The sequence below is a fragment of the Clytia hemisphaerica genome, unplaced genomic scaffold (assembly GCF_902728285.1).
Source record: "Clytia hemisphaerica strain Z4C2 unplaced genomic scaffold, Clytia hemisphaerica genome assembly, whole genome shotgun sequence".
Classification (NCBI taxonomy): domain Eukaryota; kingdom Metazoa; phylum Cnidaria; class Hydrozoa; order Leptothecata; family Clytiidae; genus Clytia; species Clytia hemisphaerica.
In genome coordinates this window covers 824,248-846,884 of record NW_027104114.1, presented here as the reverse complement: position 1 = coordinate 846,884, position 22,637 = coordinate 824,248, and the positions used below count along the sequence as shown (strand labels likewise).

Here is a 22,637-nt window from a genome sequence, read left to right as displayed (position 1 = left end):
ACTTTTGAGTCTCATAACAGCAACTTGAATCATAGACGATCCTATCATCTACACAAGATCACTAAAAAAGGGAATAGTTTAGAAGAGGCGTAATAAATTCGGGTGGAGTAAGCAGTGGCGGAGATGTTTACAGTGTTCCAAACTCAACCGCCACTTTTTTCCCTTAAACCGCCCTGGCGCCCTAATTCTTTCCCGCGTTTACTGACCTCTAAACGGACGATAGCATCGTCTACCTGAACCATGGCATTTTACTAAAGCGTAATCATTGAGTTTAAAGCCCGAAGGGCTAGAGGAGAATCTTTAACCTTTCTGAGGCAAGAAAAAGTGAAGCCTTGAAATATATGCCGTATTTTCGATGACGGATTGAATCTAGCAATTCCTTTGTTTTTGTGAGATATTTTTTTTGAAATTAAGCGGTAATTATTAGTTTCAATCTGTCATTTGTGTAAAAACCAGGCAGATCGCTCAAGGCCGCGCAACTTTGGTAGGATTTGTTGGCTTCAAATCCTACCAATGAGATTCAATTCTAGCCTTCGGGCTTATATTTCATTGACCTGAACCATGGCATTTTACTAAAGCGCAATTCATGAGAATCTTGCACAAGCTTTCTTCCAACGACATTGAGTACACCACAAGTCTTTATTACTCATTCCGTATACTTTCCGACATTTCTTTTTACCGACTGCATGTTTCCGGCGTCTATGTTTAGTCTCCGGACTAAGCCCTTGCATAGAATTCTGCATGTATGGAAATTTGACTTCATCATTAAATTGGAACTCCATAGGTTTCAAAGCCGCAATCACCGGCTGGATGACAGATACAGGCTTAGAAGTTTCCCCAGTATTGCCACTTATGGATGTCTCAGGTATCCTGACTTGGTCCCGATACGGAATATTGATCGGTTCCGGATTCCTCGGGATTGAAATTGCTTCTGAGAATTTGAATGCTTTGGTTTGATTGGCTGATACGATTATAGGGGCGTGATGGGACTGGTGTCCACTTTCTTTAGGCGGTGACGTCATAATGACATTTTGAGTTTCGATGTCGTCAAAATAGAACTCTTCTTCTCCAGCCCGTTCAACCCTGAAATGTTAATGATGATTTTTGATTCGGATCTACTTACGGTTATTACTCTTAGATTCCAAACATACGGCTGGGAGGGGGGGGGGGGGGGGGGCAGAACAAACGGGGGACCTAATTGCCAGGGGGTTGGAAATTCTTCTTAAAATAAATATAGGCTAAAATCAGGCTACTTAGAGCAGAATAAGGGATTTTTCTTTTTGAAGCTGAAAATATTCTTAAGAATTAATAAACGGGGGGGGGGGGGGGTTATTTGGAACCTAAGAGTAAAGAGAGAAATTTTTTTTTGTTTTAAAAATAATGACATGACCAAAAACAGCAAATGCGGCTAACTTCACAGCACTGAAATTTCTACTAAGAAAGATACAGAAATATGAACACAGATTTGAAATCATCAAATATTCTAAAAAATCTCATTTCATGACTTTTAAAATGGAAGAAAATATCTTTTATTTTTTCAATTTTCAATTTTACGAAAATCTTTTAATCTTTAGATTATTCTTCTTGTAAATTTCTTTCCAATGGTATATAGCTTTTTGACAGAGCATTAATACATGCTGAGAAAAAAGTAAAGTGGTCACATACTTTTGAGACATACCTTAAGGACTCCCTATATACAAAGAGTAAGACTGGAAATCCTAAAGCTGTCTATTGCGTGTCAATCTTATATAATACTGTAAAACGTCTAAACTTTCTCATTTCGGGAAAACTTTTCTATTGCCACTTCGCAACGGAAAAAAAAACAAGTCTCTGGTAGGGGCCACGCCATGAAATCGTAAGGGAGCAATAGATATAGAGTCTAATGAGGCGCCACCAAAGATTTTTATTTTGTGGTGGCGTGGGCCTTGTCTGGATGTAAACTACGCCAGCAGTAGCAGCCAGTTTGCCCCGGGAATGACAAAGTTTAGCCGTCAAACGATATCGAACTTACCCAATATGAGAATGCCGAACGTGTAGAATGATACCGTTTAATGTCGTAAATTCTTTATCACAACCACGCCACATACAACGAAAACCATTTCTTTGGTGTTGTTTAATCTGATGGTAAAGTAAAAGTAATAAAGTAAGTTTGCGACCACAGTCGGAGGGCGGCCCGAAGGTGGGGGGCGCTATTATATCTTCTTGACGGAAGAACCCTAAACCTTAAACCCTTTCTAGAAAAGTAGTAGTGCCCCGTATTACAGTCCGTGGTCTAAGCGAAATTTTTCATTTCAGACAGAAAATATAATCAACATGACAAACAAGCCCAGATCAGATCTTTCAATATTTTAGCTTAACTTTTTGCAAATTTAAGGGGGGAGTTCTTTTCATACCTCACTGAGACGGAAACCCGTCTGAAATAGAGGAACTGTGAAAAGTAGTCCAAGGCTTTCTTATTCTCTACAATTCGAACTAAAGTACCTTTAAGTTGAACATTTTATTTATGATATACATCTTTTTCATAAGAACATCCAAATTTTTTTCAGCCTTCGGATGTTCTTAACTTTTTGAGTTTTAAACCTAAAAATGTTCTAAACATGTTCTTATTTGACTATTTTGTGAGTATTTTTGATCATTTTGATCAACATCATTCAGCTGATTCAGAAGAGCTCCAGGCATATGGTCCAAAAAGTAGTAGCATTTATAGATGGATAGAGTCGATATTTAATGTGGATGCCCAGAAATGTAGGACATATAGGACTGAAAACAGTCCTTCGATTTTCTTTCGCGGGGTCCACGGCCAGCCGTCTCAGCTAACCGTGAGCTGGAAACCCCTAGTTTTTAGGCCTTAGACCGTTCGGCCATCATCGCTTCTTACCTTTTGTTTTGTACCGGGTGCGCCACAAAAAAGTTTCTCTCTTTGAAACTAATTTTCTCGAAATCTAAAAATATTAAAAGAACGATTCCTATTTCATTGGAAAGAAGAAAGATAGACTTAAATTTTGATGGGTCATTTATTAAATTTGATTCATTAGATCAAAAGTTATGCTCAATTGAATAGAAAAGTTACTTTCAGAAAGTGCTGAAAAACGTTAAAAATCGACCTATCAAATCAAACAGAAGCATAATTACATTATACATCAGTATTTTCGTTTCAGTCATTAAAAATGATAATTAGCTGTCTAAATGACCTTTTTTGTATAAAGGAAGGTTGAATTTCAATAAAATGAAGAAAAATTCGTCGAAAAAGACAAAAAAATCTGGTAAAATTCATAAAAGTACATCAAATACGGGTTTCGAGGTAGATCCAGTCTTACATAGACTTTATCAGTCTAGAACCAAAAATCTGAGGACAATTTTGGTAAAAGTAAATTAAAGTGATTTTGATGAAGATTTTAAACCCTTTCAACCCTTCAGTTTCAAAATTTATGTGTTTAGTTACTGAAAAATGCTCTTAATCATGAAAAGGCTATTGTGATTGCCAATTTTAAAATAAAAATTTGATAGGTCGATTTTTAACGATTTCGAGCACTTTCTGAAAGTAACTTTTTCATTCAATCGAGTATAACTTTTGTTCTAATGAATCGAATCTAATAAATGACCCAACAAAATTTAAGTTTATCTTTCTTCTTTCCAATGAAATAGGAATGGTTCTTTTAAAATTTTTAGATTTCGAGAAAATTAGTTTCAAAGAGAGAAACTTTTTTGTGGCGCACCCGGTAGTTAAACTTTGCGATGCTTACTGATAGCGCCAGATAATTCTCTGGCGTCCATTAGTAGTATAAATAAAACCTGGGACACACAGGGACAAAGTTGGTTCAAAAAGTAGATCATACCTTTCGTTTGGTAGTCGAGCTGACCGGTATTTCAAGTGATTCGATACTCCCTCCATCGGACGTCCCTATTCCCTCATCGATGGAGATTTTCCTCTGCGATGGAGGTGAATAATACGTTGGGTGTTCTTCTCCTTTGTAGTAATTATGTGATCGGCCAACCGCATCGAAAGAGTGACTCCGCTGTTTGGTGAGCCGCTCATAGGGTGGGTAACCGATTTCTTTGAAGCAATCACGAGTTGTTGAGTAGCTTCTAGGTTTGGGTGGTAAGATTTCTAAGAGCCTTTCATTAGTTGAGATATGACTGTAAGCACGATTTCGATATCGGGGCGTAGTTGATGGTGGAGTAGGGCGAGGTGAATTTCCGCCCCTTTCTTGCGTGGCGTAGAACGGGATGATGGGTTCTTCTGTGGGCGTGTTTTGAGGTGGGAAAGCAAATTTATGACGTGCTGAAACTTGAAAATAAACGTGTGATGAACTTGTAGTTTACGTCACAAATCACAAATGTAAAGCTCACAACAAAGGATTTAGAAGTTACGTTCGATACATGAATTGCACAAAATGCAGATTATTACATTGAAAATGAAATTTTCCTGAGATTGAGCCCAACGTTGATTCAATAATATTAAATTTGCACAGTGAGACGTTCATTGTAACTACAAGTTTGATTTTCTTTGCCGTATCCTTTCTTATTTAGTCTTGTCAACATGCCAGAAGAAAGATAAAGCTAGGTGAAAGTGTGAAAAAGGTAAAATTTGGTGATATAGTTTCCTAAAGGCTTTCTTAAAATTATGTGGACATTTTAATTTTGAATTTTATCAATATCTATTAATGCTATACTAAAAATCCTTGCACGGTTGGAAAGATATTTCCAAGGAGAATAATTTAATAGATTAAAGACTTTTGAAAACTTGAAAGATGAGGAAGAAAAATGGAGACGAACAGAATGAAGATTTCTTCTTCAGTGTAAAAAATCACGACATCAGACTTTTTTGCTTTTTTGCTGTTTCTGGTCATTTTGGTCATTTTAGGCCACTGATAATGTCCTAACCTTGAAATTTTGTACTTTTACACATCCTCTTCTCACAGACCCACTGGGAGCCCTTCCCACTGGAAAAATTGGCCAAAACATCGTCCCCGATGGAAAATTATACTCTAATGTTTGTCCCCACTGTAGCTAATCAAATAAACCAATCCTCATTGCAAAATATTATGATATTTTTCCCATCCCCACCAGTCCCCACTGAATTTTCCGACTTGAAAACAAAAAAATTGAAATCCCTAGCCATAAAAATATGGGAAATTCAATCCCCATCGAGTTTCACTCCATTATTTTTATCCCCACTGGCCGAACAAATCCTACCGGGTCTGTGAGAAGAGGGTGTTCTTACAGTAAATATGAACCAACCTTCTTCATAAGTTGATGGAAGACTTGCCGGTGATAGAGACAGTGAAGTTAACGCTATGGCTGCACTCCTGACGTCATCAATTGGACTTTGAACCGGAATGGGTTTTGTTGGTGACGTAATGACCAGTCTGTAAAATACACATTGGTTAAAATTATTCTATACTATACGAGGGGTACTCATATCACTTGTTGGCAGACTAGATTATAAATCTAGATAATATTGGCAAGAGAAAAGGTCGTATCTATCTGGTCAGGCAATCAAAGGGATAATCAGATGGTTTGAGATATTTAGCACGTGGAATCATTCTATTACCCTGAGCAAAATCTCAAAAAATTTCTACCTAACTATTTTTCAAAAGTTGAGATTTAGAATTTTCTGACTTGTTGTGTGAGAGACCATTTTTAGAAATTTCACTTTGTAATATATCTATACTTTAGAAAAATAGTTGGACAAAAAAATTTGGAGGTTTTACCCAGGACCATAGAAGGTTTCTACAGGCCAAATACCTCTAACCATCTGATTATCCCTTTAAGACTTGTTTAATAAATACATCTTAAAGATTTTACCTCGGTATTGTTTCTGTATGTCCAACCGGTCCAGAGATGTCAGTGCGGAAAGTTGAGGTCGGTGATATAACTGGATGTTGTATTAAACTATTTCGCATCTTTGAATTGTAAGATTCTAAGCGCAAAGAAAGTTCATCTTTGTAGACTGGATCTTTTAGTAATGATGATTTTCCAGTTTGAGTCCAGTCTAGTTCGTTGTGAGGTTTTGTATACATCTTCGAAGTTTGAGTTATTTTAAAAATTTTCGATCATTCCATTAATTTCCAATTTAAGACCACGATGCAATAGCCTTTGAAGCAAAAATGCAATCCAAAAATCAGCTCAAGTCTAACCAACCAATAAGATTCTCAATTCAAATATAAATCAAGTCCAATATCGCAGTGAATTTAGCAAAATCCATTCATTCAGTGAGAGTTTCTAAATCTAACCAGTGTTAATACAAGTGCTAAATGAAGCTTTTAATGGATCCTATATAAAAAGGAAAGATTTAAATACAGTTGAAATTTGATATCTATAAGGCAAGGGGAATTGGATGTGGCGTACCGAATATTAGGACTTCGAATTAGGGAGTGTTAACGATATTTCCAAAATAGATTTCCAAGCTCGGAAGAGTAACCTTAAAATCAAGATTTAAAAGCTGTAAAATTTGAATAAAAATGTACCCATAGTAGTTACATGGAGTTCCCGCCAAAAATTAAAAAGTAACTAACATTCGACGATTCGAAAAAAAGCGCAACAACAAAACATATGTAAAATGCCGCAAAAAGAATAATTCCTCACCGCTATGTATAGTCTAATTATCAGAAATAGTTTCGCAAATAAATTTACGAGTTTACGATAAAGAGTTTCGAGAAAAATGATAAAGTTCTTCCATACTACTATAACTACAACGGCATATTATCTCGTTTTACTATAATGTTTATATTTGCTGCACATTCTCTCATATTTTTGATCAACCATTCTTTTTCGAACGCTTTTGAAACGCTATAATGACGTCAATCAAGTGAAGCGTACAGTATATGTATGTTGAATGGATGTTAACCAGACGTAAAAAACGTAAATAAACCGGCTAAATCAAAGTTTACATGTTTTTCGACTTTTTCTTTTTTGCTTTTTGCAGCAAGAAAATTTACCGGCTTAAGTTTCTAAAGAATATGCGAAGGCAAAGAATTTCTTTATTTTGAGAAAATTTTTGGCCCTAGTTTCCAACTGAAAATTTAACTCCTTTTTTGAAAGTATGTATATTTGATCAGATTTTTTTTTAATTTAGATTTTTTAATTACATAACATTCGAATAAGGTTTTATTTGTTTTGTTTTGAAAGACAAAGAACGTTCGAAATTAAAAAGAGATTTTCTTAAACGCATCACTTTCTGTATAACTTTTCTCAAAATGGCGCATTTATTTCATTGATCAGAAAATAATTCGGTAGAAAGTAAAAGGCAGTCGCTGACTTGCCTCCAAATACACTTATGAACCCTTAGACTTGTAAACAGTCTGTTATTTACCTCGCGCAACAAAATTTAGGAGTCGGGTACTGGCTAGGTATAATCGGTAAAACGTTCACACGGGAATTAGCGCGCGAGAGAGAAGGAAAATAACATTGAAATTTGAGAATATCGTTCTAGATACGGTTTCCCGATTTTACCACTCTAGTAAGATTTTCCGGTGTGATGTTTTTCATTCAACGACTATACTAGTCTAATGAACCCTTAACGGCGCGGTCGGCTTTTGAGGGGTCCAGCAATATCTAACACCCAGATGCAGAAATTTTTAACCGACACACTAAAGCTCTGAAAGTCGGGAAATTCTCAACATCTGGAAGGTTTAGGTTACGGAATTTTGGGAGACCGCGTCAAGGATTTTGCAGCGGCAATGCCTGGTAACCCAGCCCTTGTTTTGGGGGGGGGGTGCAACCGAATTATTTCAAGGTTTACGCGCAAGGGGGATGCGGCACATCATAGACCGACTATCATTGGACATTTTCAAAAAAAAACGTATACCCCTGTTGAGGAGATCCATTTCCGTTCCAGGGGGCAAGGTTTGATGTGTGGCGGAATTCCATAGGGACATACAAAAATCTGTCAAAAATAACTGGAATTCCATGGGGTTAGCTTTTTAAATCATACTAAAATTCAGAATTCCAGAGGGGTTTAAACCTGAAAATGCCTGGAATTCCAGGGGGTTATAGCATTTCAAGCCACAGAGGGATAGACCTCCTCAACAGGGGGTATACATTTTTTTTTCTGGAAAAGCCCATTCCTCTCCGATGAAAAATTGACCAGCTTCTTTAAAGCTTTAGTGTGGGCAACCGCTAATCCGCAAGCGGAATATCGACGTCAAAATGCATTGTTTTATGAGAATGTTAACGCAATTTGGCTTCAGCTATTTTGACGTCATTCTTCCTGGTAAACTCGAACCCTCGCTCGAGCCCAGTTCCCTCATACTTTAGAGGTTAATAAGGTATATTTTTTACCAGTTTCAAAAAAAAAATATTTAACTTTCGTTTCCTTACCTTTGCTCTTCATTTCTCCTTGAATGAATGAATGAATGAATGAATGAATGAATGAATGAATGAATGAATGAATGAATGAATGAATGAATGAATGAATGAATGAATGAATGAATGAATGAATGAATGAATGAATGAATGAATGAATGAATGAATGAATGAATGAATGAATGAATGAATGAATGAATGAACGAATGTATGAATGAACGAATGAATGAATGAATGAATGAATGAATGAGCGAATGAATGCAAAAAATGAATGAACCTTAGTTGTAAAAAGGACAATTCTCATTTCCTTACCTTTTTTTTTATTTCTCCTTGAATGTTTGAATGTTTGAATGAACGAATGAATGAAAGAAAGAAAGAATGAAAGAATGAATGAATGAATGAATGAATGAATGAATGAATGCAGAATCAGTGATAAATAATTTCTAAAACAAATTTTTACAAAGGTTATGCGTAGAAAACCGTTTAATCACTACTAGTACCTTATATAAGGACATAACATAAAAGAATAAAGCACATATAAAATAATCAAAAGGTGCTGTAGTGTTTAAACGTTTTTTATCTCATAAGAATATCAAGGTTTTTAAATCATTTGAGATGCTTTGAAAGTTTTTCAGATGTTCTTGAAGGTTCTCATTTTCAGCATTTTGCATGAAATTTGTTCTCAAAGAAATGCATGTTCCTGAGCCAGCTAATAAGCCATGAATGTTCTTAGAATGTTCCTAATTTTTTTGACCCAAAGCCTTATGTTCTTAAATTCCTTTCTTATAAAATGAAAAAACGTCTATCAGTAGGCTAAATAAGCTCCTTGGTGACTGAAATGTAAATTTACTAAGGCCATCGAATTCTATTGAACATATATCTTGTTTATTTGAAAATACCACCCTTGATGAAGGATGTAATTAATGTTCCACGAGGTTCAAAATCAATAAACATGAAAAACTATGATCGGTGTTTTTCAGTACCGGTAAAAATTCTTACCAATCAAATAATGTTTTCTAAGAGCAAATTGTATAAGAACATTTAAAGGCTTCGATGGAAGAACAAGTTAAGAACATCTTGGGATTTTTCGAGTTCAAAGCCTAAAAATGTTCTTAATTTCGCCGTTTTGTAAATAATGTTGTGCAATTTCCTAAGAAATTAAATCTTTCAGAGTCAATAAAGCCTCAAAATGTTCCTAACTTGTTCTTAATATTTTGACCAACGATGCCTTATGTTCTTAAAAATTGCAATTCAATTACTATCACGAGATAATTTCTCAATAACAACATTTGATATTTTCCCCAATCACCTTGTAAAAATTCTACCTAAAAAATTCATTTGTTTTTAAATACATACATAAATAAATAAAAATGTTCGGTTTTGTAGGTTTTGGATTAAAAATAAGGCTACAAAACTTACAAGTACAACTCAGGACAGATGTTTTTTTTGTAAGCATGTTTTTATTGAAAAACAGGCTCAGTTATGCTTAGCTATTATTTTGGAATCAAGCTCAAATTTTACTTGTAAAGTGCTTATTTTTCGGAGGAAAAAAATGAGATTGAGCTCTTCATTCACTAAATTTTTCCAAGGTTCATTTAAAATTGAAAAGAAAACTGAATCTTCCCAAGCACACAACCCATGACTTAATGACCATGATCAGTGATATACTTTATGATATGCTTATTTTTTTACAAAATCCAGGTCTCTCGTTATCACGGTGCAAAGAGCCATTTAAATTGCAATAACTAAAGATTTCGCATTTCCAAAACCAAAAATATTTTGACTTATTGTCTCGCAATTTTATTTCTAGGGGAAAAAATTATAGAAAGATTCGAATTAGCGAGAGTCTATTGTACATAATAAAGGGGTCAAAAAAAGCTTTGTCCCAATTAAAATATCTATAAACTGAACAAGCACATAAGAAATGGTGTGCATAGTCATTCTAATTGAAATTTTAGTGAAAAAGAAATTGAAATGGTACGCCTTACAGCTCTTGTTTGGTATGTACCGTTGACGCTTCCTTAATGAAAGCAAGAAGTGCTGACGGGACCATTTTCCTTGTATATAAAATGTAGTCATCGGAAGAATGGAAAAACACAACGGTTGGACTTTTATCCTAAAATAACATAAAAAGAAAACAAATTATAGCACCTGACCCCAATAATTCAAATCACAGATTATAAATAGAGTAGATATTCAACGTGGACACACATGACGTCATTTGATTGTTTTCACGGAGGCAATCTTCAGCAGGCATACTTATCTATGAGCTGAATTGAACTTGGAATGAGCGGGAATAATTAAGTAATTCAGGGGTATGTTTCTGTGTTTTTCCGTAACTCGGACTCGTAACATTTTTGGAAATTAGTGCACTGTTAGTTATCAGATGGAATAAGTTCAAATGTCTCTCCTCAAAAAGATGCGTATCTGTGATGGGTCCATTCCTTAAGGCCGGACTCCACTTTCGCACGAAGTGTGCGACATTTTTTTCTCAACCTTTTTTTGTCTGAAGAAAAGATTATGTCATAAAAAAGTTTCGCGCGAACAAAAAAAAAGTTGAAGGAAGTTCTACTTTTTCCATCCGTTACGTCAATTTCGACCTTCGACCCAATTTAGCCTTCGGGTGCTCTTAATTTCTTGAGTTTTAAGCCTAAAAATGTTCTTAACATGTTCTTAATTTAACCATTTTTATCATTTTGTCTTAATCGTTTTTAATTATATATTAAAAAACTCCCAAAGTTTCTAAAAAAGAAGCTAAAATACATAGTAAAATATCAATAGTTTTCAGAAAAAAACTGTTTCTATTAAGAAAATATCAATGTAAACATATCCGTTTCATGAGATTTTTTAGACACACAACTTAAACTTTTTTTACGAACTATAATCACTTTCCACAAGGGAAATTCGATTGGATAAAGACACAGCTTTAAGGAAAGAAATCACTCTACCTAATTGCATCTCTCTGGTGAAACTGAGAACCTACTGTATTCAATTTCGTTTTGCTATGGGTAAATACAAAAACTATTATACCGTGAATTTTTGACAGTACGCTTTATCTGTGGTGCATGAAAACTAAAACAAGAAAGAGAAAATATCTTCAATAAATCCATTCCCGTATAATTTTCCAAGTTCTCTAAGGACCTTATACATAAATACTCTGTCTATTGGTAATGCGATGGTCTCTATCACGACGCACCGCAATGGACTGTGTTCGAATTCTAAGCAATGGGCTCTTCCAGAAAAGTTTTGTACATGAGGGGGGTTGGATGATATAACATTTTTTGGAAATTTACCCTCAAACATTGTGAATTTTGACCCCCCCAGACAACAGATGTCCCCCCGGCCCTTGACCTCCCCCCGGATATTCCAAATTACCCCTAAACAGAGCAAGTTTGCCCAAAAAACAAGGCTAATTTTGCAGATTTTTCACTACCCCCCGGACAAAATATCCAATATATCCTCCACCCTCCATGTACAAAAACTTTCTGGAAGGGACCAATTCATGGCTGTGTTAAGGGTTAAGGGATAGAGACTCTCTACTATATTCACCTCTTGAATACTTGAAAAATTATGACTCACAAATACTGGGGTGATTTTCATATCCACTTTATCCATGATACGACCCAATTCTTCAAACTCTGCTAGACCTTTTACTGATTCTGGTTGCCTAAAATTGAAAGGACGAAAAGTTTTAAAGATTTTGTTTTTAAATAAGAGTTTGCTTAATCATCAATTTTAATTCACAACCTTTTCACATTGGATTGACACGCGTGTGGAGCAAGATTGGCCAGAATGAGGAAGAAAACAAAACTATTTGCTTATACCAGCATAATGTAACAATAGGCAGACACTGTCCTGATACGAAATATGTGTCTGATATGAAACGGGAACACTTATGTAAAAATAAAACCTTTAAATGGTTCAAGAGAGGGTACAGGATATGTATAATCCAAATGAACTGCTCTTGAAAATTGAAGTTTTTATCAGAGTATTTTATTTTGATATTAAATGACAGGACGATGATAATGACTTTTCTAGCGATCGTAGTGCAAAGGCAAAGCATCTGGTTACGGTGCGCAAGGTCTTAGGTTCAATCCCCGGTCGGGTCATAGCGTGAGTCCTGGTTCAGACCCCGGGTAAAAAAGAGCCTTTAGGTCCCCCAAAATATTTGAGGATTCAAGGGCAGCTCCCCGTCCCGGTAAATTGCTGAATAATTTTATCATTGTGATATTCAAGAGAAAAAAGCTTTCTGCCTTTTTTGTTAATATAGAAGGTCCCCTAAATATTTCAAACACCTCAAGCAACCACCTTTTTTTAGGTGTTACCCCCCCTCCGTACTCCAGGGGTCGTAACCTACCAAAGAATTTGTATTTAGTACAAAAAGATTATACTTGACGCCTCTCTGCTTGATGCTCAGCAATTAAGAGAATGGTCAAGTGTAAGTTGAGCAATCCAGGAGAAAGAATTGCGATCTCCCCTCTCTTCACCGAGTAGATAGCTATAGAAAGAGTAGTCTTCGGGACGACTCAGATTTTAATAATTCATTATTTTTTTTAATGTACGATTTCCATGCTTTTACTGCAAATAATTTATCTGAATTGGCCTTTTGCAATGTCATTCATTTTTCAACTGACCTAATGTAAACCTTTACATAAATCCCAACGGTAAAAAAAAAAAACAGTTATAAAAAGGTACCATGGATCATGAAGGTAAACCACCAATGGTTTTTGTGTCAATTCTTCATCTATTTGAAAGCGATCCAACCATTTCACCTATGAAAAAATATCCATAGGCATAAAGAATCATTGACGTTATAATGTAGCAAACTTCTTACACTAATATACACTAATCAAAACTTATCCTACTCTGTCTTTTAGCGACCGTAGTGCAGCGGTAGAGCATCTGGCTACGGTTTGCAAGGTTGTGGGTTCAACCCCCGGCCAGGTCATACCAAAGAATCTCAAAATTGTACTTGATGCCTCTCTGCTTGATACTCAGCAATTAAGAGAAGGATCAAGGGTAAGTGGAGCAATCCAGGGAGAAAGAATGGCGCCCTCCTTTACCTTTGGGTAGATAGCTATTGAAAGAGCCTTTGGGTCGCCTCCGACTGCGGTGGTAGACTTACTACTTATAATTGTTAGGAGGTCAAAGGTTTTTTTGCCTGAGCCAGAAAATGGATTTTACACGAGCGAATTCGCCCATATTGTCAGAAATTTTTGGTGAATTGTGCAGAATTTTGAGGCGGAAAAGCCTCTTTATATACTTCAATGAGACGAAAAAACTGTCTGAGACGGAAGAACACTGATTCGTTGTTTAGAGGAAACAAAGCAGAATCAAATAAACTAATTTCACATTGCCATGGTGATTGTGATTTGATGTAGTGTCACAGTAGCCAATCACCCATTATTTATATCATCCCTGTCTCACAGCCCCGGTTGAACTTTTTATTTCAGTGGGGGATAAAATGTCTTATTGGAATCCCAATGGGGATAGCAATTCTATTGTTTCAAGGTTAAAAAAATCCAGTTAGGATGGTTTTGGAGTCCAATATTTTCTATTGAATTTTAAATGGGGATAAAGCAAAGTCAACTTCCAAGTGGGGCTGAAATTCTAGGGTATTTTCCCACCGGGACGAAATTTTTGCCGAACTTTCCAGTTGGGCTGTGACACAGGGTGTTTTACAGTCACTCTCGTAACTTCCGATTTTCAAATATAATAAATTTTTTACATTTATATCAAATTTAGGTTAACGAGATTTAAATTGAGGTCCAGATCGCTACGGAAACTTGCTGAGCTTGCGAAAACATTACAGTTGTTAAAACGAATTATCAAAACTAAACAGCATTGTTTTATTTGACAATGTCTTCTTTCTAAAATTATATACCTTAATTCCATTAATTTTCGCACGCATTTTATTTTCGCGTCTCAAATTTTCGCGCAGCTTGTAAAATAGAATGTTCGCGCATCCTTTAATTTTCGCGCATCTTGCAATTTCTGGGATATTTTCTAAGTGATTTTGACGATTTAAAGTGAGTTTTACTCACTTTCATCGGTGTTTATTCAAGCTAGATTTTACACCCCAGAGGCATATTTACTACCATGAATTGAGGTCCCAATTTAAATAAAAACCCAGCTGGCACACAACATTGTTTTAACGTTCATCTAACGTTATATGGACGTTGTGAACGTTAGATAAACGTTGAAGCAACGTTGTGTGCCAAGCTGGGAAGAGCCCTAAGATGTGATTTCTACACGTTAAGCGTATTCTACGCAAAAATAAAAGGAACGCAAAAATTAACGGAATTAAGGTAGGGCAGACCAATAATTTAGAACTCTTTGACGTTGAATTGAAGCGAATGGTTTTACATTTGTGATAGCCCAAGTAAATAATTCGCATTTCGTTTGCAAAGATCTCAGCAAACAGCTTCATGTATGTGTAGGCCATTTCACAGTCGCAAAGCGCCATGGGTAATCAAGACCACTGCACGCCAATGACGACTTACTATTGGTCCAATGTTTTGAAAAGTCAACTGGAAGTCGGTGCTAGAGCGCAACCAGTGTCCTGATTAACCCATGATTCATTTCGACTGTGAAATGGCCTATAGGCTTTAGCTTACTGTTTTGAGGTTATTTGAATAAATGGGTGCTGGATTTTCATGGGCTTTAGGTAAATTCCCTTCTTGTTCAACAACAGGGAATTCCTCTCCGGCCATTTGATCATCCATTGAGGATGGTTGCGGTTCAGTGTCCAATACGTTATTAATGAAACTTGTCAACGCTTCCAGAGTGCGATCGTAATTGTATGCGCTTAGCTATTGAGTGCAATATAAGACTTTGAATACAAAAGACTCTCGCTAATTCGAACTCGAACGGGAGATTTTATTTGTTCGAATTACAGAGAGATTCGAATTATGAAAAGTATTTTAAGGGTTTCTCCTTAAGTTCGAATTATAGAAAGATTCGAAAAATAGAAGTTCGAATAAGCGAGAGTTTAATGTATTTTTTAGAATCAACGTCATATCCACATGTGAAAGCTTAAAATTTAGTAGTTACCAGTAGTTAAAACTTACTGTAGACTCTCGCTTATTCGAACTTCTATTATTCTCTCAATTTATTGTCGAAATAATCCTAGGGCTATAAATTTCCAAAATCGATCTCAAATGCATACGGTTACTAACACTGGCCGCATTATTTCTTTACAAACATCCATGAATCTCATTAGAGATGACAAGAGAATTTTTAGGGACAGGCCGAATCCCCGCTGATATCCCAGTGACGAATGGAGGGAAAGCTATCAAGATCTTTGAGCTAACGACATTCTTATTTCTTGACAAAGAAAGGAGGCGCGCCTCTATGATAATTAAGTAGAATAAACAAAATGATTTTTGAAAATTTGTGCTCGAGCGTCACTGAAAGAGGAAAAAGTTGTTTTTTCTTTTGCTCAAAAATGCTGTGCGAGCAAATAGCTTTAATTTTAATACACAGGTTGCAAAATTAAAGTCTGAAGACAAATCACGCTTTTACTCAAAATCTTTATTTGCTTGTTACATGACATTTATTTCTGATCGGTTAGAACTTATTGACAATAATAAAGTAATCAGTTGTAAGTTGTAAAGCAACAGCAGTAACATGGGAATAAAATCACGTGAACTTTTTCGAGTAATCACATGTTTTGACAGCACTGATATAATTTTGCAATCCGTGTATCGTGTTCAGTTGTGTTATACCTGGTTTCCGTCTTTGTACAAGTTGAGTGTAGGGTAAGCGCTGATACTTCTTGAAGTACATAAGTTAGGTTGCGCTGTGCAGTCCACCTACAAATGAAATAGAAATCAATCAATAAAAAATTTTTCAGTGCTCGATACATTACGTAATGTAAAGTAGTCATAGTGTGCAGAGGGGTCTGATCTCCCCCATTTATATTTCATCCCCCCATTTTTATTTTATAGGGGGGACCCCTATATATGCATCCCCCTATTTTAAAAATTTTTCGAACCCGCACTAACTACAATGGTGTTTGCACAAACTGTTTAACACCAAAAAAATCAAATTTATATGATAAGAAAGGGTATAAAATGGCACCGCAGGGGAAACTTTTGCCATATACATTGCTATTTTGTTAGGGTATAGACCCAATTCTTTGACCAATTTAAGATATAATACATATTTTTACCAACAAGTTGCTATTCCCCCTATTTTTATTTAATACACCCCTAAAAACTTAACCCCCCCCATTTTACTCCGAAAATCTCTTATCCCCGGAAAGATCTCGGAAAAGTCAGGAAAATCTTAGTGCGGGAAGTGTCTTGCAAAAAGACGGTATTAGTTCAGAAAAGAAGAATGCAATGTGTCCGGAAAAAAGGTGATAATATGGTTTTTATTTAAAGGAAGATCCCTATAATCTATAGCAATTTCAATGACATATTTATATGACAGTTTCATTCAACAATACGAATCATCTTGACCCTTTTCAGAAGTTCCGATGGGGCACTACGCTTTTTATGGATTAGGTATTGATCGATTGCGGTTTGACGGTATAAGCCATTTTTCCGTGGGCGATTCGGTGTTTGAAGAAAAAACTATGATAATTCGGTGTCAAAATTGTTATACGGTGACAAAATAAGGATTGCAGCAAATTTTGTTGTCGGTATTTCGGCGTTCGCGACACCCTGTACGCCCCTCTTCTATAGCCCTTCTGTACACACCTTTAAGAAAATTTGAATATGTCTGTAAAAGCAAACTTTGCAACAAACCTTAGCAACAGTGACTCTACTGTCATGCGCAAACCTATCCGCTAATTGCTTCCAAACTGGCTCCAATTTACGACAGTGTGAACACCTAAAAATGAACATACAGTTAGATGACTCTCTCTAATTCGATCTTTAAGGGACCATAATAGCTTTCTTCGAATTAGAGAAAGATTCGAAAATTACAGACAGTAATTCATACCACTCCCAAGCTGAGGTTTTAGTTCAATTACAGAGATATTCGAATAAAAGCGGTTCGAATTAGAGAGACTGTTTTATTTCATATTATATATTTTTGAACTTTATTTTAATCGATGAACAAGTATCCCACAGTTTGGTTAGTCTAATGTTGACATCCACAATTTAATTCTGTTAACCTTTTTTGGAATAATAAGAAAGTCGGAATCTCTGATTGGAATTATATTTCCTTGTGAAATTTGAAAACATTTCCTACTGGGCCAGATAAAGTTTATGATAAAAGTGAAAACTAAAATTTTAATTTTACTATCTTGTTATAAATTGAAATGTGATTTTGAATTTTCATTACTAAACTTTTGATTCTAGTGCAAAGAAGACACCGAAGCGTCAAGAATGGCAAATTAAAATCTTGTCTAATCAGCGATTCCGTCCTTCTTATCTCTAAAGAAGGGTGACGGAATAAGATGACGGATGCCGACATTAAACCAACTAACGGTATTTAATTGAACGATAGAAGCTCTTTTCCTTATTTCTAACAGGATCATCGATGGCTCCACCAAAATAATTTTCTCTGATCTAAAAAGAGACCGGGTAAAGAAAATTGTTGTAAAAAGCAATACCATTGCAATATTTCTTTTTCTTATCAAAATCCAATACCAAATGTTTCAGACATTGTTAAAATGAGCACTTAAAACCAACTTTGGGATGGGAATTTGATCAGGTGACACAAAAAAAACAACACTATAAACACTAAAGGCTCCTACCCTCCCGCAAAAAAAACACTGGGTCTCACGTCAAGTACTCTGGTACTAGAGTGTATCTCACGTTTATCGCTTCGTAGTAACCTCTGTGCACATTCTCTTATCATCTCACATTCTCTTATCATCTCCCCTTCTCTCACCAACACTCCATCGCAGCGGTTGGTTTGAAAAATCTCAAATAAGAAAAGACAATGACAAAAGACCCTCTACGGTAATGAATTCTGAAATTAGCTGTAGATACGGGTCTGTGACAAACTGTCAAGGGGAAGGGACCAAAATGGGAACGAGAATCGCATACCATGGTGCAAAGAAGTCAACAAACGTTATTCCATCTGCCACCGCTTTCTCAAAAGAGTCGTCGGTTAATTCCACAACGCCCTGACGTTTTTTTGGCGGTTGTTTTTGTTGTGTAGATGAAGTTGTCTTGTGTTGTTTGTCTGAAGCTTCGGGAACCTTAAAAAGGAAAACGTACTCATTAAATTGATTGATCTTCCTGAATATTTTCAACGTAAAGTTCAAGCACAGAAGCGTCTTCATCTTATTTGAATAAAATTTAAACTGATGACTCAATGATGATGGTGATCGGAAGACACCGAAACGTCTAAATATATGTTTTAAAACGTGCGTATTCATGCTAATAGGTACTACAAGTATACTTTAAGGGCAGAAACTTTCGCGGGTAGAAACCTTCGCGTTTTTCGCGTTTTTGGCATTTTTTCGCGAAAGTTTCTGCCAGGTAAGAAATTAAACAAGAAATTCGCGAAAGTTAATTTCGCGAAAAATGAAATCTTCCTAGAAATCGCAAAAGTTCGTTCAAAGTCGAGGTGAGTCAATATTATCGATATTATCGCAATGGGAGGAAGAAGTGCAAATAGTTTATTTTTCATTAATTAGCATATCACTCCTTCGTTTGAAGAAAAAAAATGAGATTGGAAACAATTTTTTATTCACTTTTATTCACTATTTAGCCACTCCCGAAAGTTATTGCTACTAAAATTGAACATTCACAAAAAACCGCGAAAGTTTCTTCTGTAAATTTTCTTCAAAAAGTAAAAATCGCGAAACTTAAATCCGCGAAATTTCGCGACTTTTTGGTCTCGCGAAACTTTCTGCCCGCGAAAGTTTCTGCCCTTAAAGTAGAGTCTCTTTAACTCAAACCTCTGTAACTCGAATGTCTCCTTATCTCGAACAAGTTTTATGGTCCATTCAGTTAACTTTACTTCATAACTCGAAATTTCCTTAACTTGAATAAATTTGCATTCCCCGCATATCGGCAAAAAATTCGTCGTCTTTTAAGGCGGATGAATTTAGATAAGAGAATTGAGTATTTAATTTGATTAAGCTTTTTTAATAGCTCAGGTTCGAAGATTGCGAATTCGTAACATATTCAGTTGTTTGGGTTTAAGTTTGAGCCTCGTGTTTCAGTAAACAATTCATTCCCTGGAAAAAACGGTTTTGTGTAAAAATTTCAACAAAATCCAGGCGTTTTAAAGGACAGACAGACAGACAGATAGACAGATAGACAGACAATACCTTTCCATTTTTTATGTTGGGAGACTTTTGTTCGACGAATTTGTTGAAATCGCGTATACTTCTCGTTGTACCACGAAATGTGAATGCTTTGTATTGATCGAATAAACGAAAACTGGAAATTAAGAGAAAAAAAATTGTATACTGCAGCGCGTGACATTTTTGAAAAATGTGAAAATTTCCAACTTTTTTTATTTTGAAATCCAAAACTTCAAACTGATATAAAAGTTTATAACTTGAGAGTTAGATAATGGTTTTGGTACCCTTAGAAAGGCACTTTTCTGTTCTTTCAAAATGCATCCTGTTTATGCCCTTTTAAATCAAGTGGTCAGGAGTTATAGCCGGAAGTTTGGAACTCAGTATATTGGCTAACTTTGAACGCATATACACGTCATTCGGGTTTGAAAGAGAATACTTTCGCGAATTCATGGAACAAATATTTTTATTAAGCATAGTAATAATAAAGTGAAATTCATTTTTAAAAGGCAGATTGGCTGAAAAGTGAGTGATTTTTCAAAGGATTTTTTTCGGGAACAGTACATAAACTTTCGTGGCTTGTTGATGAGAAAAAATTCAAAAGATTGATAACGAAGAGAGACTTACGTGGGGTATGCTTTGATTTTTTCCGAAGCACAAAGAGGCGTGTATTCTGAACAATCCAACTAAAAAAGAAAATGCATTGCAGTCTCCTTAACTCGAACCTCTATAACTCGAATGTCTCCTTAACCGGGAACAGATTTTACGAACCCTCCAGTCAACAGTGCCTTTTAATATCATAAAAAAATAAAAAATACAATCCACTTTCTTTAAAATGAAAATATTCGGTTGCCAATATATACAGTACGGTTAGTTTCCATGACTCGGCCACGCAAGGGGATCATAAATTTGTTGAGTTGAGGAAGTTTCGAGTTATGGAGTAAGGTTTAAAATAAGAAACTCTGATAAAAGACGCTCTACTATTCGATACGCTCCTTATCCAATGAAAATTCAATTCCCCTTGAAAATCTAATCATAGAGCGTCAACTGTACTTCAAATACATTCAATAAATTCAAAATGAAAAAGTACCTTTGCTATTTTCATTCGTTTTAGTTTATGATTCTGTCGTGCGTATTCGTCCCACACTGGTGACATCTTTGTACAGTGTGAACACCTAAAAGAAACGATACCAATTATGATTAAATTCCCCTCCCATCTCGTTTCTTGAATCCAATAGGGTGCAATTAAAAATTCATAATAAATAAGTGGAATTGAATAGTAGTCTTTTAAATCCTATGAAACTCTGAATCCCAGAGGGGTTTAAACCCTTAAAAGTGCTTGGAATTCCAGGACGTTAGAGTATTATCATTTGGAATAGGCTTTTCCAGAAAAAGTCCGTGTCCTGTTGAGGATATTGGACATCCAGGGGGTGGACCCTTATAAGAGGGATAAGATATCCAGGTGGTACAGGATAAAATGCCTGGATATTCAGGGGTACAAAAAAAATGCTTCAATATCCAGTGGGTACAGGACAAATGCCTGGATATCCAGGGGGTATAGGACAAAATACATGGATATTCAGTGGGGTACAGGACAAAATGCTTAGATATCCTCAACCCTTCTACCCACTTGGACATCCAGAGGGTGATTTTAGTTTTATAGTTTGTTCTTAAAAAGAAAACGTGTATACCGTCTTTTTTCTGGAAAAGCCGAATAATAAAGGACTTACCACGGTGCATGAAACATAACAAAATGTGGATAAGAGCTTGAACGAATCAAATCAAAACTATTCGCATTATAAATCTCCGCCACACTTGATAAACCATCCACACGCTGTAAAGGGGCGTTAACCAAAACGACAAGGGCGGTAAATAATGAACGAATCACCAGGTACTCAAGAAAATCCATAGTGTGTATGGTGCCTTAATATAAGGCAATCTTTAAAAAAAGGTTTTTTCTGAACTTGTTGCAGATGCTTGATGATGGTAATTTCTCATTGATGCAAATTTTCTTTTGAACTACTATTTCGTTTTTAGTACATTTTTTTCAAATATATTTTTTACCTGTTAATAAAAAGCAGAAAACATAAATTATAGTGAAAATGGCCAACATTAACCATGTAATCGTCAGCCGTGCAAAATTACTCGAATCTGATTGGTTTAGAGGAGTGCAATTAATCGTTAATTGCACTATTACCACTTTTTGCACTCTTCGGCGGGGGGACACTTTTGTCCCCTTATTCTTTTCTCTCCCAAGCCCTGTGTCAGAGACTTTTTTTTACGATATAATAAAAAACAAAGAAATTTTACGTTACAATAGCTTCTTTTAATTGAAAACAAAGAAAAATTACACTGCAATGTTTTCTTTTTAAACAAAAGAAAAAAAGGAGGTTTTCGAATGTTTACAAAAATATAAAAGTTAGAAAAAGATTCTTTTTCAAAACTATTTACTGTCGATTACCTCGGAATCGTATGTTTTGTCGTGCAATTAACGATTAATCACTCGTAACAAAGGAGAAAATACCGTAATTTGCACTCGTCCTTCGGACTCGTGCAAATTACTATTTTCTCCTTTGTTACTCGTGATTAATCGTTAATTGCACTCCAAACCATACGATTACTAGTACGAATACCCCCAAGAAATGCAGCGAAGTCTTTAAAAGACATAAAATGATTATGTTGTGCCACACTTAAGTAATACATCATACGGACAAGTATCAGTTTTTACTTGAAGAATGTACCTTTTCGGGGAAAAAAACGTCGGAGTTTTATTTAGTCGGGTTTCTTTTTTCGTTGGGGAAAAATTTCGTCACCTAGAGGCACTATTGTCACTTTTCCCTGACCAAAATTTCAAATTCGTCACTTTTCCCCGACCAAAATTTCAAATTCGTCACTTTCACCCGACTAAATTGTCCAAAAGAATTGGTTTCCTTCACTAGCTCGAAAAGTGATCTTGTAATTCGACGTTTAACGCACTAATCTCGGTAAATAAAGGTGCAAAAAAAATAGATTTAAATTTTGCTTGCGGTATAAAATTTTGGGTACAAGTTTTGGTCGGGTGATATTTCGTCGGGAAAAAATTTCGTCACTCGCTCAAAATTTTCGTCACTTTCCCTCG

At 35.7% G+C, this 22,637-nt stretch overlaps 2 protein-coding genes and 1 long non-coding RNA gene across 3 annotated transcripts in view; all 3 read right to left on the bottom strand.

Annotated features, from left to right (window-relative positions):
* Positions 1-389: 389 nt before the first annotated feature.
* Positions 390-6,255, bottom strand: LOC136813404 (zinc finger protein 704-like). The gene is made up of 5 exons (XM_067069923.1): positions 5,809-6,255; positions 5,242-5,369; positions 3,837-4,288; positions 2,012-2,118; positions 390-1,083 (listed from the first exon to the last, which is right to left on the bottom strand). The coding sequence occupies exons 1-5, from the start codon at positions 6,021-6,023 to the stop codon at positions 585-587; spliced, it is 1,401 nt and encodes a 466-aa protein (XP_066926024.1). The 5' UTR covers positions 6,024-6,255; the 3' UTR covers positions 390-584.
* A 3,324-nt stretch (positions 6,256-9,579) lies between these two features.
* LOC136813403 (uncharacterized) overlaps positions 9,580-22,637 on the bottom strand; it is a 96,156-nt gene continuing 83,098 nt past the window's right edge. The window contains exon 2 of the long non-coding RNA XR_010847467.1: positions 9,580-9,632. This is a non-coding gene — a long non-coding RNA (uncharacterized lncRNA). The remainder of the gene's footprint in view (positions 9,633-22,637) is intronic.
* On the bottom strand, positions 10,117-21,585 carry LOC136813398 (thioredoxin domain-containing protein 5-like). Its single transcript, XM_067069920.1, has 12 exons — positions 21,250-21,585; positions 20,610-20,694; positions 20,147-20,205; positions 19,547-19,658; positions 18,312-18,466; positions 17,061-17,145; positions 16,035-16,121; positions 14,925-15,119; positions 13,003-13,079; positions 11,887-11,974; positions 11,338-11,379; positions 10,117-10,423 (listed from the first exon to the last, which is right to left on the bottom strand). Exons 1-12 carry the CDS (start codon positions 21,426-21,428, stop codon positions 10,292-10,294), a joined length of 1,296 nt encoding a protein of 431 aa, XP_066926021.1. The 5' UTR covers positions 21,429-21,585; the 3' UTR covers positions 10,117-10,291.

What these genes read in the sequence shown, in the direction of transcription:
- LOC136813404 (XM_067069923.1), bottom strand. Translation starts at nt 6,023, where the DNA reads ATGTATACAAAACCTCACAACGAACTAGACTGGACTCAAACTGGAAAA. An exon ending in GCTCGACTACCAAACGAAAG is followed by an intron (nt 2,119 to 3,836) that starts GTATGATCTACT and finishes CTTTACCATCAG; the next exon opens with ATTAAACAACACCAAAGAAA. An exon ending in GTTCGGCATTCTCATATTGG is followed by an intron (nt 1,084 to 2,011) that starts GTAAGTTCGATA and finishes TTAACATTTCAG; the next exon opens with GGTTGAACGGGCTGGAGAAG.
- LOC136813398 (XM_067069920.1), bottom strand. Translation starts at nt 21,428, where the DNA reads ATGGATTTTCTTGAGTACCTGGTGATTCGTTCATTATTTACCGCCCTT. An exon ending in GTAGAGTCACTGTTGCTAAG is followed by an intron (nt 16,122 to 17,060) that starts GTTTGTTGCAAA and finishes TTTCATTTGTAG; the next exon opens with GTGGACTGCACAGCGCAACC. An exon ending in TGAAAATCACCCCAGTATTT is followed by an intron (nt 11,380 to 11,886) that starts GTGAGTCATAAT and finishes TTCTTGTTTTAG; the next exon opens with TTTTCATGCACCACAGATAA.